The sequence below is a fragment of the Primulina eburnea genome, chromosome 14 (assembly GCF_022965805.1).
Source record: "Primulina eburnea isolate SZY01 chromosome 14, ASM2296580v1, whole genome shotgun sequence".
NCBI classification, from domain to species: Eukaryota; Viridiplantae; Streptophyta; class Magnoliopsida; order Lamiales; family Gesneriaceae; genus Primulina; species Primulina eburnea.
In genome coordinates this window covers 33,005,683-33,021,874 of record NC_133114.1, presented here as the reverse complement: position 1 = coordinate 33,021,874, position 16,192 = coordinate 33,005,683, and the positions used below count along the sequence as shown (strand labels likewise).

Genomic DNA, 16,192 nt, shown 5'->3' with positions numbered 1-16,192 from the left:
GTATAGTTACATATTCAGTATTAGTAATATTAGAGCTTATTTGATTTTTTAAACCTGGGTAAATATATATTTATATTATTTATATACATGTTTAAGATTTTTAAAATTTAAATATATTATTTAATATATTATAAATAATATAACAGTTTTCCGGTTCAATCATCATGTTGAATCGTTCCAACCGATTAAATTGATGTTTTAAAATAGAAAGATTCGATCACGAGTCCGATTATGAAAACATTACTCGGGTCCGTGAAAATATTTTAATTTATAAGTTTATCTTCAATAGTTTCGCATGTTACACTCCAAAAGTTTTAAAGCAAGTTTATGATCGAGCATAATTTTATGGAACCTTATATTTAACTTATGCGGTTATGCCTGTGGTCGGTCAAAATTATTTAATATATTAAAATATTGGTATAAGGTAGTCAAAAATGGCGGGTGAGTATGCCTGCAGCCAGTCATTGGTCAAGCAAAGATCACTATAATAATAACGAATGAAAGAAATCAAAACCCATATCGAAACGTCACCTATGACATATATATTGTATATGCCAATGGCTGTGAGTCAAATTTGGCTGGTAAACAAGTCGCCCATCAGAATGAGACCTTCCATACTTTAATAACAACACACTCAAACCATCAATAATAAGCTTTTCTATTGAGGTTTTAATATGTTATTTTTTTGACAATTTTAATATTTTTTTCTTTCTAAAATGACGTTAATATCACACAAAGTATTTGTCACATTAGCACTTTTTACGAAAAGTTCAAAATTCTAAAAAATGGGAAGACAATGAACTTAAATAATATAGAGAACCAAAATTGAAAAAAATAAATATAGATGACAAAATTAAAACCTTTATAAATATACAAATGATGGCATGCATCTCATTTCATAGACATTAATGATGTATCAATGAAGACTAGTAGTGCTCCGACCATGATCTCTTCACTTGCTAATTTTACTCTTCTTGTTATCCTTACTATCTCATGGGCAGCTTCCGCCTATGGGCATGAATATTTTCTGGAATGTCTCCAAAATGAATTCAAAAACTTCACCTTATTCTCCAACACTGTTCACACCCCGACCAAGTCCTCCTACAAATCCGTCCTTGAATCTTCAATCCAGAACTTAAGATTCAAGTCGGAATCTACTAAAAAACCGCTGGTGATCGTGACCCCAGAATATGAAACCCAAATCCCACCGGTCATCCACTGTGCCAAAGAAAATGACTTGCAGATTAGAATTAGAAGTGGTGGCCATGACTTGGAGGGACTTTCCTCTGTCTCACAGGTCCCTTTTATGATTCTTGATATGATCAACCTCAGTGAAGTTGCAATTGATGCTGAGCAGAAAACCGCTTGGGTTCAGTCTGGAGCAACTCTAGGCTCTTTGTATTATAGAATTGCAGAGAAAAGCCAAACTCTAGGATTTCCTGGAGGCCTTTGCCCCTCTGTTGGCGTTGGCGGGCACTTGAGTGGAGGAGGGTACGGTACCATGCTGAGAAAATATGGTCTTGCTGCCGATAATGTCATTGATGCAAGAATAGCTGTCGTTAATGGCAGGATTCTTGATAGAGAATCCATGGGTGAAGATCTATTCTGGGCTATCAGAGGTAGCGGAGGTTCCAGCTTCGGAGTGATTCTTTCATGGAAGATAAAATTGGTGGACGTTCCTGAAAGAGTCACTGTTTTCACAATTGATAGAACTTCGGAACAAAATGCAACCCAACTCGTTCAAAAGTTGCAATATGTCGCCCACAAAATAGATGAAAATATATTCTTCAGAACTGTCATAAGAAAGATCCCCAGTGGCACCATTCAGGCGTCTTTTCATTCGCTTTTCCTTGGCGGGATCGATGAGCTACTGCCAATTATGCAAGAAAGTTTCCCTGAGTTGGGTTTAGTGCGAGAAGATTGCACTGAAATGAGATGGATTGAATCTGTCCTTCACTTTGCCATGTTTCCTGCAGACCAACCACTGGAAGTGTTGCTGAGCAGAATCCAACCATTTGTGCCCCACTTCAAAGTAAAAACAGATTACGTGCAGGAATCCATCTCGGAACATGATCTTGAAGGGATTTGGAGATTGCTAGACGAAATTGAAACGGGAGAGATCGACATAATCCCGTACGGAGGAAGAATGGATGCGATCTCAGAGTCATCCATTCCCTTTCCTCACAGAGCTGGAAATCTTTACCAGATCGAGTATATCGTGTTTTGGTTAACAGAAGAGGGAAATAATGCGGAGAAGTGCGTGAATTGGGTCAGAAAGCTTCACAGCTACATGACTCCTTACGTTTCAATTTCCCCGAGAGCTGCGTACATCAACTATAGGGATCTTGATCTTGGAGTTAATAATAAGAGTAAAGCTGGGATCACAAGTTATGAAGAGGCAAGAATCTGGGGAGCCAAGTATTTCAAGAACAATTTCGAGAGATTGGTGGAAGTGAAGTCGAGGGTCGATCCAAAGAATTTCTTCAGAGATGAGCAAAGCATTCCTCCGTTAACTAACATGTGTGATGCATGATGCATATAAGCCAAACATTATGAGTATTTTTAAATAAACAGTAACGTAGCTAGGCCCGGCCACTTTTGCCTCCAGTTGTCATCTATATTATTAATTCAATTACAAGTAAGAATTGTTCAAAATAATAAAAAAAAAATTAGTATATTTAAATAAGAACTTACAAAAAAATATATTGATTCATTTGAAATCCTTCAAACTGACCATTTCTCTTGGTTATTTTGCAGTCACAAATAAAATATCATACTAGTTGATACCAATGTTTGTTACAATCACAGCCATATACTAGAACTTCTTATGGTGATCTTTTCGTATGCCCCTGTTTGGCTAAAATTGCTTTGGCCACGATGTTGGCAAGGAATCGAAGTTCCATCTTGAGATCATGTTTCTCTGCCTAGATATAGATAGGGACACCGACCATAGAGAACCCAGTGCTCCAAATATCGACATTTCCGTCTGGAACATTTGAAACTTTTGTCAAACCGGTTGTCGGCAGTTTCAGAGCATCTCCGAAAAACTGTTGGGAGATGATGTAGTTTGACCCTCTGATGATGCAAATGATGCTCTCATGCTTCATTTTGGTAGAGGCGCAAAACTTCTTAACAAATAGATTGAAAGTGGAGCTACAGGTAAAAAACTTCCTCAGACCGGAAGCTTCGAGCATCTTCAGAACAGAAGAGATAGCATCATTCTTAATGGAGGTGATGGCTTCAAAATCGATGACATGATTTGTCTTAAGATAGATCTATCAAATTAAGAATGTTTCTAAAGTAAAAAAAACTTAGCGTCCGATAACGGTTTGATACGAATATTTGTTGTCTATTTATCGGTTGAGATGTGTTCCAATCAAATCTTTTTCTTCATGACATGATCTCTTATGAAATAATTTCTTGCATCAGTGTGCTTTGTTCTGGAATGCAACATGAGATTATATATTATGGCAATAACACTTGTATTGTCACAAAACATGGGAACTTTATTGACTGGACCCCATAGTCTCTAAGCAATTGTTAAATTCATAGGATTTGTACACAACAACTTCCGGCTGCGAGATATTCTGCTTCAGCGGTTAAGTGAATATGAATGTTTGCTTCTTGCTAAAACATAATATCAGTCTGTCGATAAGGAATTTATATGAACCACTGGTGCTCTTTCAGTCAATCATTCAACCCGCATAATTTGCATCATAATATCCAATAAGAATAAAACTTGAGTCTTTGGAATACCAAAGACCCACATTGATAGTTACTTTAAGATATTTAAGAATACGTTTAGCTGCAGTATAATGAGATTGTTTGGGAGCAGCTTGAAATCTAGCACAGGCAGACTAGAAACATAATATTTGGTTGACTAATAGTTAGATATATCATTGATCTTATTAAACCGCGATACATAGTTACCTTGATCGGAATTCCCTCTTTATCTTTATCTAACTTGATTGATACGCTCATGGTGGTGGATGTAACAGAGCAATTGTTCATTCCAAATTTCTTGATGAGCTCTTTGGTATACTTGGATTGATTGTTGAATATGCCTTTGTCAAGCTATTTGACTTGGAGTCAAAGAAAAATGTAAGATCACCCATCATGATCATCTCAAACTTTTCTTGTGTAAGTATATAAAATTTCTCACAAAGTTTGGGGTTAGTTGACCCAAAAATAATATCATCAAGGTAGATTTACATTATAAATATATGATTTCCCTTGTTGAATTTGAACAAGGTCTTATCGAACATTCCTATCACAAAATCGTGATCAAGTAAAAAATTTTGGAGAGTATCATACCAAGCTATAGTTGCATGTTTAAGTCCATACAAAATTTTATCTAATTTAGAAAGATAACTAGTACAAATATGATTGATAAAATATGGATGTTGTTTAACATAAACTTCTTCTTACAAGAGACCTATCATGAATACTTACTTTACATTCATTTGATAGAGTTTAAAGTCTTTGAAAGCCGTGGAGGCCCGTATTCCTAATTATCGTTCAATGATCAAACCACCAGAATTCGTTAATGTAAACAACAAAAGCAATTAAAAATTTCTTTTAAGGACAACAGAAGTTTCGGCATGATCTTCCCGTAAGTAGGACATCCCAAAGTGAATGACTCATCAAAGTCAATACATTCTTCTTTTTTGTACCCTTGAGCTATAAGACGGGCCTTGTTTCTTTCAACCCTTTCATTCTCATCTATTTTGTTTCTGAACACCTATCTGGTATCAATAATATTTTGCATGTCCGGTCGAAGGACTAATGCCAAACTTTGTTGCGCTCAAACTGGTTGCGTTCCTCTTGCATGGCCTCTATTTAGTTAGTATATGCTAATACTTCATCAACCTTCTTTAGCTCAAGTTGAGAGAGAAAAGTTGTATAAAAAAACTCATCAATTATCCGTTTCTTAATTCTAAAAAGAGCAGACGGGTGAGTTACCAATGATCAAATTGGGTGGATGATTTCTACTCCACCGGTACTTTTGTCCAAGATGATGTGTATCTTGTAATGTCCCGAAAATCGGAAAGTCCACATGAACCACATGCATGCAAGTTATTAAATTTCTTAGGTATTTTATTAAATTGTTTTAAAGAATTAAATGCATGATTATTTTATTAAATTGTGTTTAATTATTTTTATGCATTTTATGTATTATTATTGCATGATAGGATTTATTTTATGAAATCTTAAAGGTTCATGTATTAAAGATTTTTAAATTTGCAATTCACGCTGGAACGAAGAACGGAGACAGATAAATTTTAAAGAAAATTATTTTTATTACACGATTAATTTTTATTAATTAATATAAGATGTTTTAAAGTTATTTTTCAAAAATTGGGATTTATTGGGTATTTTTACCCGTAAGATTTTAATTTTTAACGGTGCGTAAATTTTATCAAATCGGGGGATTTTTGAGGGTTCGGCTAATATTTTCAAAAACTTTTCAACATGAAATATTTTTCGGGAGTGTGTTTGGATTTAATGAGACAACTTTTAAGCTCGTTGGACTTAAAACTCTTTTAATCTTTTAATTAAACCATTTAGGGTCATTAGTTATTTGATTAATAATTAATTAAAGATTATAATTGCTACCCTACAACCATTATCACCCACCACCACCTGCCGACACCCCATTTATATTTTAGTACTCGGTTTCAAATAAATACACCAGCTGAAGGCCACAGTTGTTGGCTTGTTCTTGCATCCAAGGCTATCCGGCGTCTCCTCCGTCTCGTTTTCGTTCATCAACTATCTAAGGCACGCATTTGTATCATTCTTTTCTCATCACACACTCCATATTAGGCTGTTATATGTGCATCCTCGTAGGGGTTAAAGGCATTGCAGGTTATGTTGTTTATGCATCGGTTTTCAAGAATTTGTACATACTATATTATGCAAACTCACGTTTCCATGCATGCTGGTGTAAGGGGTTGCTGTCTTGGGTGGTTAGGAAGCTGTTTTGGTCAAGGATATCAGTGGAAAGGGGCTGGAATTAAAGCTGTTGATGAGTGGAAGGAAAGTTGAAAGAGGTTGCCGAGAGTTGGGGTTTGAGGTGTTGTGATGGTTGTGGGGCACGGTCTGGTGTATGGGTCGGCTGGGGGCCTGGGGCTAGGGTCTGGTGTGTGTTTAAGGGTCCTAGGATGAGTCTCTTTATGGTGGTTCATGGCCTGGAGCGGCAGCTAAGAGACTGAACAAAGAAAGCTGCGGCTGTGCACTTTGGGTTCTTGTAGAGCAAGTCACGGCTGTGGGTTTTAAGGCGGTTGTTGGACGGGGTCTGGGCGTGGGGCAGTGTTTTGGGTCGTTCCTTAGGGTCCTAGGGAGGGCCTGGTGGTGTTGGTTCAGGGCTGGGTTGGCTAGGGAAGGTGGCTAGACTAGGAAGCAACCAGCTGCACCTATGGGAGACGGGTTAGGCTAGTCACGGCTTTTGCTTGCTTTGGGGCTCAGGAATTAGTTCTGAGTTTGAAAGGGGTGTATCATGGTCTTAATTTATGCCTAAGGGTTGGGTCTAGGGCCTGGTTTGGGTCCGGTTCAAGTCGGTTTAAGCATGAGAGTCGAATTAAGGAAAGATGGTGACTAAGGCTTTCGGGTTTGCACATGCTGGAAATTCCAGCAGCTTGCTGCCCTATTATTCGAGTTTCTAAAGGTCTGGTTTTGAGGTTTTTAAGATATGACAAAAAGTTGGGAAAAATTTGGTTAAGTTTCGGTTCGATTCGGGTTAAAACCGGGACTCCGGTCCAAGTTTTTAAAATAAATCAATTAAGTTTTGAAATGGGCTCGAGCTTACGTCTAGGGATACTTTTAAATATGTTTTGGGACATTTTAAGGAGTTTGGTAAGCTTCGGGTCAATTTTAGGGGTCCAGGCGTGAAACGATAATTTTTGGGTTCCTAGGGGCGAAATAGTCATTTTACCCGGGGTGAGGTTTTGGTCCTGGCAGCGCCCTGAGCACAAATTTACTATATTTTAAAGGTTTATGCATCATGATCACGATTTTTAAGATTTTATGAAAATATACATTGCATGTTTGGTTTAAAAGAAAAATTACGTATATGCATGTTTTTATTAAGTGGTGAATATGATGATGTTTTTGAAGGATGGGAGTTGGTTGTGACTGACGATGTATATGTATACGATGATATGATTGGAGATATCGTGAGGGAAAAGGCCCCAAAGGGAGCCCGTTTACGGGAGAAGGCCCTAGAGAGAGCCCGACGATCGTATTTCCATTGACATGATATGATGAGCTGAGGCCCGGGCTCAGTGGACGGGTAATGCTGTCGCTGATGTCCCTCGCCGCCGGGTACCACGGTTACATGTAGATGGATCCATCGATAGAGCTGATACAAAAGTCATAACTAATGAACTGAATTCAATTAAAAAGAAAATGTATACGTATATGACGACATGAGATGACATGCTTTAATACGATATGATTTTACATGACACATTTACGTATATGATGACATGAGATGACATTCTTTAATACGATGTGATTTTACACGACATGCTTATGTATATGATGACATGAGATGACATGTTTTGAGATGAAATGATTTTACACAACACGTTTACATTATGCTTTTAAGTTCTTTAAAGGTATGTTGGCATTAATCTTTTTAAGTTCATGAAATATATGTTGACTATGATATTTTCAATGTTATGTGCCTGTATATGTACTTGTTATTCCTGGTACAGGCATGCTGAGTCTTTAGACTCACTAGGCGTGTGTGATGCAGGTGAGCTGAATGCTGAGGAGACTGGAGGTGCCGAACTCTGAGTAGGCAGACTTGGTGGGTGATACGACCCGAGGACCACATGTTTTCCGCATTACTATTTATGAGATTGAGAGGAGATGAATATTTTCATACGTTGATGATTTTAAGAATTTTTATACGTTTATGTTTACGTATGATTTTAGACGAGTTGGGTTATTTTTGGGTTATTTTAAACTGCGCTATTTTTACTGACAAATATTTAAGATCATTTTTATATGTTATTTCAAAAATGCGAGCTTTTATTAAAAAAAATGTCCAATAGAATTTTAAAAAAAAATGAGTGAGACGTCACATATCTTGTTGATCTTATTGAAGTTGATCATCTTCTTCAGTGATAACCTCTTCTTCTCATATTCCTGGATCAGTCTCTATGACAGATTCTATGAGCTATGGATCAGGTCCTGTCAGATTGTTCTCTATGATTAATGTACCCGTAGGGACATCTTCAGTTTGCCTCAGTAGCTCAATCTCACTACCACTCTCATAGATGAGATTTGTATTTCAAATTTTTGACTTAACTAAGTGACATTCACATGTTCTTTAGCTGCACATACGGTTGATTCGTCAAAGAAAATATGAATGATTTCTTCAATTGTCAGAGACTTGTTACTAAAGACTCTATAAGCTTCGCTGACCAATGAGGAACCAATATATATTCTTTCAGCTTTAGCATCGAAAATAGTTAAGTGAGTTTTGTCATTTTTGTGAATAAAACATTTGCAGCCAAAATTTTTAAATAGGAGATATTTTGTTTCTATTCCATATCTCATAAGAAGTTTTGTTATGTCTTTTATTAACCATAAATCTGTTTTGAGTATAACAAATTGTGTTGATTGCTTCTGCCCAGCTTTTAAGAAACCTTTGAATCAGTAATCATTGTTCTACCCGCCTTGTTTAAAAGTCTGATTCCTTCTCTCATCAGCATCATCCTGTTGAAGAGACAAGACAGCTGAGAACTCATGTTTGATTCTCTGATCATCTAGATAAGATCCAAGAATTTTTTTTGTAAACTTAGTACCCGTTTCACTCTTTATCTTATCTATCATAGCAGATTTCCCATTTTGCAACCGTTTTAAAACTCGATCAAATTTAAATCAGCTTGATCTTTGGATGGTAGAATGTTTACCCAAGTGTATTGGGAGTAATAATCAACTATTACTAGAGTATGCATCATTCTCGCTATGCTCTTTACCAGTATAGGACCAAATAGATCCATATATAATAAATCTAAGCATTTAGTAGAGGAGTTACACCATTTGCTTTTAAAAGTAGATCTTATTTTCTTTCCCAACTGACATGTGGTGCAAATCTTATTTTTGATTAAAAAAAGCTTTTAGGCCAACCGGTCACCAACTGTTGTTTACTCATATTTTCAATGGATTTTAAATTAAGATGATGCGGTTGCTTGTGCCACAACCAATGCTTGTCACTATTCTGAGCAACAAAACATGTAGGAAAATGAAGTTGATTATCTTTTAACTTATCATATATGTGTTTCGTTCTCTTAGACCGATTAACATAACATCACAATTAGATTTCACAATGCAAGTGTGTTGGTGAAATTCAACTGAGTAGCCATTGTTACACAACTTACTTATGCTAATTAAATTATAGAAAAAAATTTCAACTAGTATGCCATATTTAATAATCACTCTATCATGGATAATCTGACCCTTACCAACGGTAGATTTATCACCAAATGTGATTCTTGGTCCTTTGCATTCAATCACTTCCGTTAGAAGCTTCTTTTTTCGATCATGTGCCTTGAGCATCCACTGTCAAAGTACCAGGTTGACTCTTCGACCGTTTTAGCCTTATATACCTTTCTATAGCAAAAAAACATTTTTGGTACTCACATCTAGTTGGGTCCATATCGGATTAGTTCTTTCAGGACCCACACATAAATTATCCTAACAGGTCGACTAGTGTGTTTGTCCAGAAATTCAATCGATCGAATTAAGTTGTGTGCATTGCTATCTTGTGTTCTCTATTTAATCATATGTTGTTTAGGTCGTTTGTCCTTACAATCTAGTTTATAACTAATTTGAATTGGCCTGAAATTAAAATATTATCATGGTTTCACCTTTTGGATACTTTGTCTAGATTGAATCGACTTCTTCCAAGACCGGTTGGAACTTGACCGGTTACCATGTCCAGTTCCATTTAATCTTGGCTTTAACCATGTCTTTCCAGACTTAGCGATCTGAGGCTCAATGTATTCTTGTCCTCTATGCTTAGCTTTGTTATCATAATGCACGTTTTAGCTGCTTGGATTTCGGGTTTATCATTTTCTTATATCGCACTGGACCGGAAAAAGTTTATCATATTAGACTTGCTTTTGTCTATATGAGATTGAGTAGTCGTTTCAGTATGATTGCAATCAACATTGCCAAGTATAGGCTGGTTTTATCACTAGCTTGCTTTTGCTTTTCATGCATCTTATTGATGAAATCGAATATTGGTTCCACGTGTTGATTACTTTAAGAAACTTTTGGTTTTCATTCAAAGTGGTTTGAAACATTATTCTCATGTTATCGTTCTCAGTGTCTAGTAAACTTATTTTTACCTTAAGACCGTCAAGTTCCTTTCATCATAAGCAATTGGATTCACTTTGCTTATATTTTGGGCAAATTTTTCTGTCTTTCACTTCCTCAAATGATTGAGAGAGAATCTTGTACTCTATTACCATATCATGCAGTGACAAGGTCTTCTCATGTAAATTCACTAGAACCGAAATCATATACTTCATCATCATTTTCTTCTGGTTCTGAGTGTGCCATCAAGCACTTGACCGACTCATCATTACTGTCACTTGAGCTGAATTACAATCCAATGGACTCACTCTCTGAGTCTGCCTTTTTGCTCTTGTTCTCCTCAACAAGAAGAACCCTCTTATCTTTCTTCTTCTTGAAATATCTTTTCACATCCTTCGACCGTCTTTTCTCAAACGGTTTATTTTCATCTTTTTGGACTTGTTACAGTCTTCAATAAAGTAGTTTTCTTGCCATTTATAACAAGCTTAACCATCCTATGTCTGGTCCTTTTTATAATAAGGTTTAGTAAATTTAGATTGATTTTTGAACATTAATTTACTAAACTTCCTGACAAATAAAGACATGGCCTTGTTTCTTAGTTGCTCAGCAGACTTCTTGCTTGAAGTTTCTTCGACCGGAGAAACAACAAAGATCGCAACTAGAGCCTTTGTTGGGATGTTTGTATTGTTCTGAAACTTTTTGGATGTCCCACTTACAAAGAAATTATGTCGAAATTTCTGTTTGTTCAAAAGAATTTTTTTTAATCGTTTTCGTTGTTTACGTTAATTAATCCTAGTTGTTTGGTCACTAAACGTTAATCAAGACCAACAAGTAAAATAAAATATAACAAAATTGTGTTGATAATTTGTTATAAAACAATATAAAAGATTAACCAAAAAATAATATAAATACAAGTAAATTCAATATATGAAAATGTTACACGGGTTACCTATTTATAGGTGCAAGAATTCTGAGGTATGATAGCTATGACATTATAAAATCATGATTCTTTGTCATCTTTTGAAAATTTGATAACGATTTTCTCTGATCATAATATTGTAATAAAGTTGATTAGAAATTTGTGATAATTTGAAATTTATAAAACCCAATTATTTATACTTTTCAAAAGAAAGTTCATTAATGTACAACTTGCCGGGTAATAATATTAATTTCAAAGGGGGAAATTCTCGATCAATTTACACACCCCAATTGAATGGTTGGTACGAACTTAATATATGAAACGTTCAAATAAATATTTTTTTCCCAAAATATAAGCAGAAGAGTATTTTTAGATTCAATTACTCATCAAATAAAACAATGTTCTATTTAAATTAAAGTTCGTTTGATATGTAATATTTTTTTTATTTAATAAATAAGGAAAAACAGAATTAAGAAGATCAATAATTTTCAACGGGCATTTAAATCTAGATAACACAAATTCTAGGCTAGCCCAGAGGTCACATCTGAAGACTAGCTAGTTTCCCTCCTTGGCAGCCGCAGCTGCAAGTATAAATTCACGAGCTTCTTCTCATCTCATGCACATCTCTAAATCATGAAGTTTCTAAACATTTCTGCGCTCATTCTTCTTCTTATTTTTTCGACTTCTCTGGCAGTTTCTGCTGCCGAACACGACCCTGATTTTGATGATTTTCTTGAATGTCTAGGAGATGAACTAAAAAATGACACCTCGTTCTCTGATGATGTTTACACACCAAACAACTCCTCCTACACATCCATTCTCAGATTCTCCATCCAAAACCTCAGATTCGGGACACCGTCTACTCCCAAACCGTGGTTGATTATAACCCCACAGCAAGAATCACAGATCCCGCCTGTTATTTACTGTGCCAAGGAAAATGGAATGGAAATTAGAACACGAAGTGGAGGCCATGACTATGAGGGACTTTCTTACGTATCTAAACTCCCTTTTTTGGTCCTTGATTTGATCAATTTTAGCCAAGTAACTGTTGATGCTGAGGCAAAAACCGCTTGGGTCCAGTCCGGAGCAACTCTGGGCTCTCTATATTATAGCATTGCAGAGAATAGCCAAACCTTAGGGTTTCCGGCGGGTGTGTGCCCAACTATTGGCGTTGGTGGACACTTCAGTGGAGGAGGATACGGCACGATGCTGAGGAAATATGGTCTCGCAGCTGATAATGTCATTGATGCGAGAATAATAGACGTTAATGGAAAAATTCTTAATAGAGAAACCATGGGTGAAGATCTTTTTTGGGCCATCAGAGGTGGTGGAGGCGCCAGCTTTGGTGTAATTCTTGCATGGAAAGTGCAATTAGTGGATGTTCCTGAACACGTCACCGTATTCACAATTGCTAGAACTTTGGAGCAGAATGCAACTCAGCTTCTTCACAAGTGGCAGTATATAGCGCATCAATTTGATAAAGACCTATTCATGAGAGTCCTCTTATCCAGGATGAACTCCAACCAAGATGGAAGAAATTATACGATTCAGGCGTCATTTAATTCTCTTTTTCTTGGTGGAATCGATAGGTTGCTTCCAATTATGCAAGAAAGTTTCCCTGAACTGGGTTTGGTGAGAGAAGACTGCACCGAAATGAGCTGGATTCAATCGACATTGTATTTTGCTGGGTTCCCCATAGATTCACGTGAGATCCTACTCAACCGGACCCAACCCAGTGTTCGATACTTCAAAGCAAAATCAGACTATGTGCAGAATCCCATTCCTGAATATGGACTTGAAGGAATCTGGAGATTGTTTTATGAAGCTGAAGCAAATGAAGCAGTCCTGATCTTGAGCCCGTATGGTGGAAGAATGGATGAAATCCCTGCATCCTCGATTCCATTTCCTCACAGAGCTGGTAATTTGTATAAAATCCAGCATTTGGTGTATTGGGAAGAAGCGGAAGCACAAAATTCAGACAGTTACATAAGCTGGATTAGAAGACTTTACAGTTACATGGCTCCTTATGTTTCAAAATTACCTCGGGCAGCATACATAAATTACAGGGATCTCGATATTGGAGTCAATAATGATAATGGAGCCACAAGTTATCCACAAGCTAGCATTTGGGGTTTTAAGTATTTCAAGAACAATTTCGACAGGTTGGTTCGGGTGAAAACCATTGCTGATCCTGAGAATTTCTTCAAGAATGACCAAAGTATTCCCTCACTTCTCTCTCAGTGGAAAAATTAGATGGTGCATGGGAAATAAAAAATATTTGCTCTTCATTTATGTGATATATTATTTATAACCATATTAATTAAGATTTGTTTGAATAAGTATTGTACAATAACTTGATGTAATAAATAAACTAGATCTCCTAGTTCTTTGAAATCATATGTAACAATAAATTTATTTGTATATTATTAATTTCTATAATTATGGGTTTTCATTCATGTATGCTTCCTCAATCAGGTCATATTATATCCGAAGCAAGAAAAGCCATATATGGCCCTGCCACAGTTGACATGTACGGTACTTGATAAATTGTGACATCCAACTATTAGAAGATCGGTGGGTTGTGACTGAAGAGATAACCAAATGTGAATGGTTGGTTGAAAGTGCCCTTCGGTTGTAATTCTTGAAGGCTGGCAGTAATGTTCATATATAATATATCGTGGGGTTCTTAATTCTTAATCGTTATTATAATGCAATTTGATTATAGTTAATTAATTACAGCGGAAAAAACGAATAAAAATTTTCTATACAATGAACCTAAAATGTGTCAACTATAATTATAATACTAAAAATAGTATATAATAAAGTCGCGTCTAAACATATCACATTTTAAAATAAGCCCACACATGACTGACATCAACTACATCCAAACAACTCATATTCTGGGAACATGCTCCTGTATATAGATACATATATGTACTGGTATAGACCACTCAACCTCAACTCAGATGTGACTCCCTCTAGAAGTATCTTCTCTGGTCTCCTGATAACTTGTAGTATGTAAAATCCAAGATTTGCTTTAATCATGATAATATTTGGTAATTGTAGGATACTAGGATTTTCGCAAATCGTCGGGTGTCTATTTCATTTTAAGATGTAAGATTTGCTAGATTTTCTAAAGGTTGAGTGGATAATTCTATCGTGTATATATTTTCGAACTTTTGAGCAGATAAAAGATCTAAGATTCGAGATAATATTGAGATACCGAGATAAAGATCAAGCAAAGGATAATATAATCCCTAAAATTCGAATTCCATAGTGTATATATTATATAATTTCGAAATTTATTTGGATAAAAGATTTAGATTTCGGTTATCACCCAAGATCACGGATAGATCACCCAAGATCACACCTTAAAACTCAGCATATATATTTTCGAGTTTCTTTCCCCCTAGTCTCCTGTGCTGAGTAGCGAAGAGCTGTTGCAGTCCAGCCACTGAAGTAGGAATTTCGAAAATTCCAGTGCAAGAAACCCCTTTTCTTTCACGTTTTCCAGCAAGATCTAAGGTAAGTGGGCTATTTTAAATGATTAAATTTTCAGTTTACGCATGTGCTCGTTTTTTTTTAAAAAAATAATCGATCGAGCACCTCCGTTCTATCTTTACGTTTTTAATTGTTGGTACGTTTATGTGTTGGCACTGTGGTGATTCCTCGAAAATGGATGAAATTCCAACATATAGCCCTTCACGGTGGGATAGAACCATTTTATGGCCTCGCCCCTTTAGAGAATTAAAACTTAAGGACTGATATCAGTAAACCATAGCAGGTGGAAAAATCGCAGTGCTGTTATGTTATTAATACGAAGTTACGTTACGAAAAGTATGATGTATGTATGTGTTGTTCTTTTTCGAAAATGGAATAAATATTTTTGTTTTGCTCGATATGCCCTCACTTGCTGAGTATTTCCCAAAATACTCACTCCTTACTCTCCCCTCCCCAGATTTATCCGAAGAACAAGTCGAGGAAGAAGAATCCGAACGATTTTGGGGCTGGTGATTTACGAAATTTTATTAGTCATGTTTAGTTATTTCGGATTTTCGTCTTTCCTATTCCTTGTATACGTTTCCGAATTAATTAATTATTTTCAGTTGTAAAGACGTTGGTATTTTTTTGAATTTATGAAATAAATTGGTTTCGGTTTATACTGTGCTACGAGGCTGGTTGTTTTTCTATTGTGCGATTGATGATCAACGCCGATGTCGACTAACCCCGATCTCGGGGCATGACATAGTACCTGTCATTGTCCATACACAATGATATATGATATACAATGCATGTCGTGGAGATATCAGGTCAAATTCTCATCCACTGAGCAAGTATTGGAACCAATCGAATCGCTATCAAATCAATGTTCGAGCTGGCACACCGGCCTCAGTCAAGTATCAGGGATGATCCGTATGATAGCATCGGCAAAGCGCCATAAAATCTCAAATCTCAACCAATCAATCAGAGGGCCAGAAATGGCTATGTTTTATGGGTCACATGATGCCAAACATAGTATCGTGCTCAAAACCCAGAACCAAAATCCAATGGTATCAAAGTATCCAAGGATTATATCTCAACATGCATGTCATGTTTCGATGTACGTATAAAACGATGTGTGTTAACAAAATAATTATTTTATACATCAATCTACTAATCAAGAATGTCGTGTATGTCATATCAACTCAACAAATAAGGCATATAGACACATATTTCAGTCAAATCAATCAAGCATATATCATATGACACAGATACATGTCGTATGTTACTCGGTCGCAACATACATCAATTCTTCGTTTCCAACTCAATGTAGCTTTAAGATTTTAGTACAGAAAATATATCTACATAATCAAAATATTTATCTCAATCAATTAATTCATTCAAATTCAATACTAATAGCGTACTTGAATGCATCAATTCTTTCTACACTATTCAGTTTAA

The 16,192-nt window shown here is 36.1% G+C and overlaps 2 protein-coding genes across 2 annotated transcripts; both read left to right on the top strand.

The window, feature by feature from the left end:
• Nucleotides 1-896: 896 nt before the first annotated feature.
• LOC140812433 (tetrahydroberberine oxidase-like) lies at nt 897-2,607 on the top strand. Its single transcript, XM_073170693.1, has one exon. It carries the CDS (start codon nt 920-922, stop codon nt 2,531-2,533), a length of 1,614 nt encoding a protein of 537 aa, XP_073026794.1. The 5' UTR covers nt 897-919; the 3' UTR covers nt 2,534-2,607.
• A 9,270-nt stretch (nt 2,608-11,877) lies between these two features.
• LOC140813275 (tetrahydroberberine oxidase-like) lies at nt 11,878-13,627 on the top strand. The gene has a single exon (XM_073171767.1). The coding sequence runs from the start codon at nt 11,885-11,887 to the stop codon at nt 13,502-13,504; it is 1,620 nt and encodes a 539-aa protein (XP_073027868.1). The 5' UTR covers nt 11,878-11,884; the 3' UTR covers nt 13,505-13,627.
• Nucleotides 13,628-16,192: the final 2,565 nt, after the last annotated feature.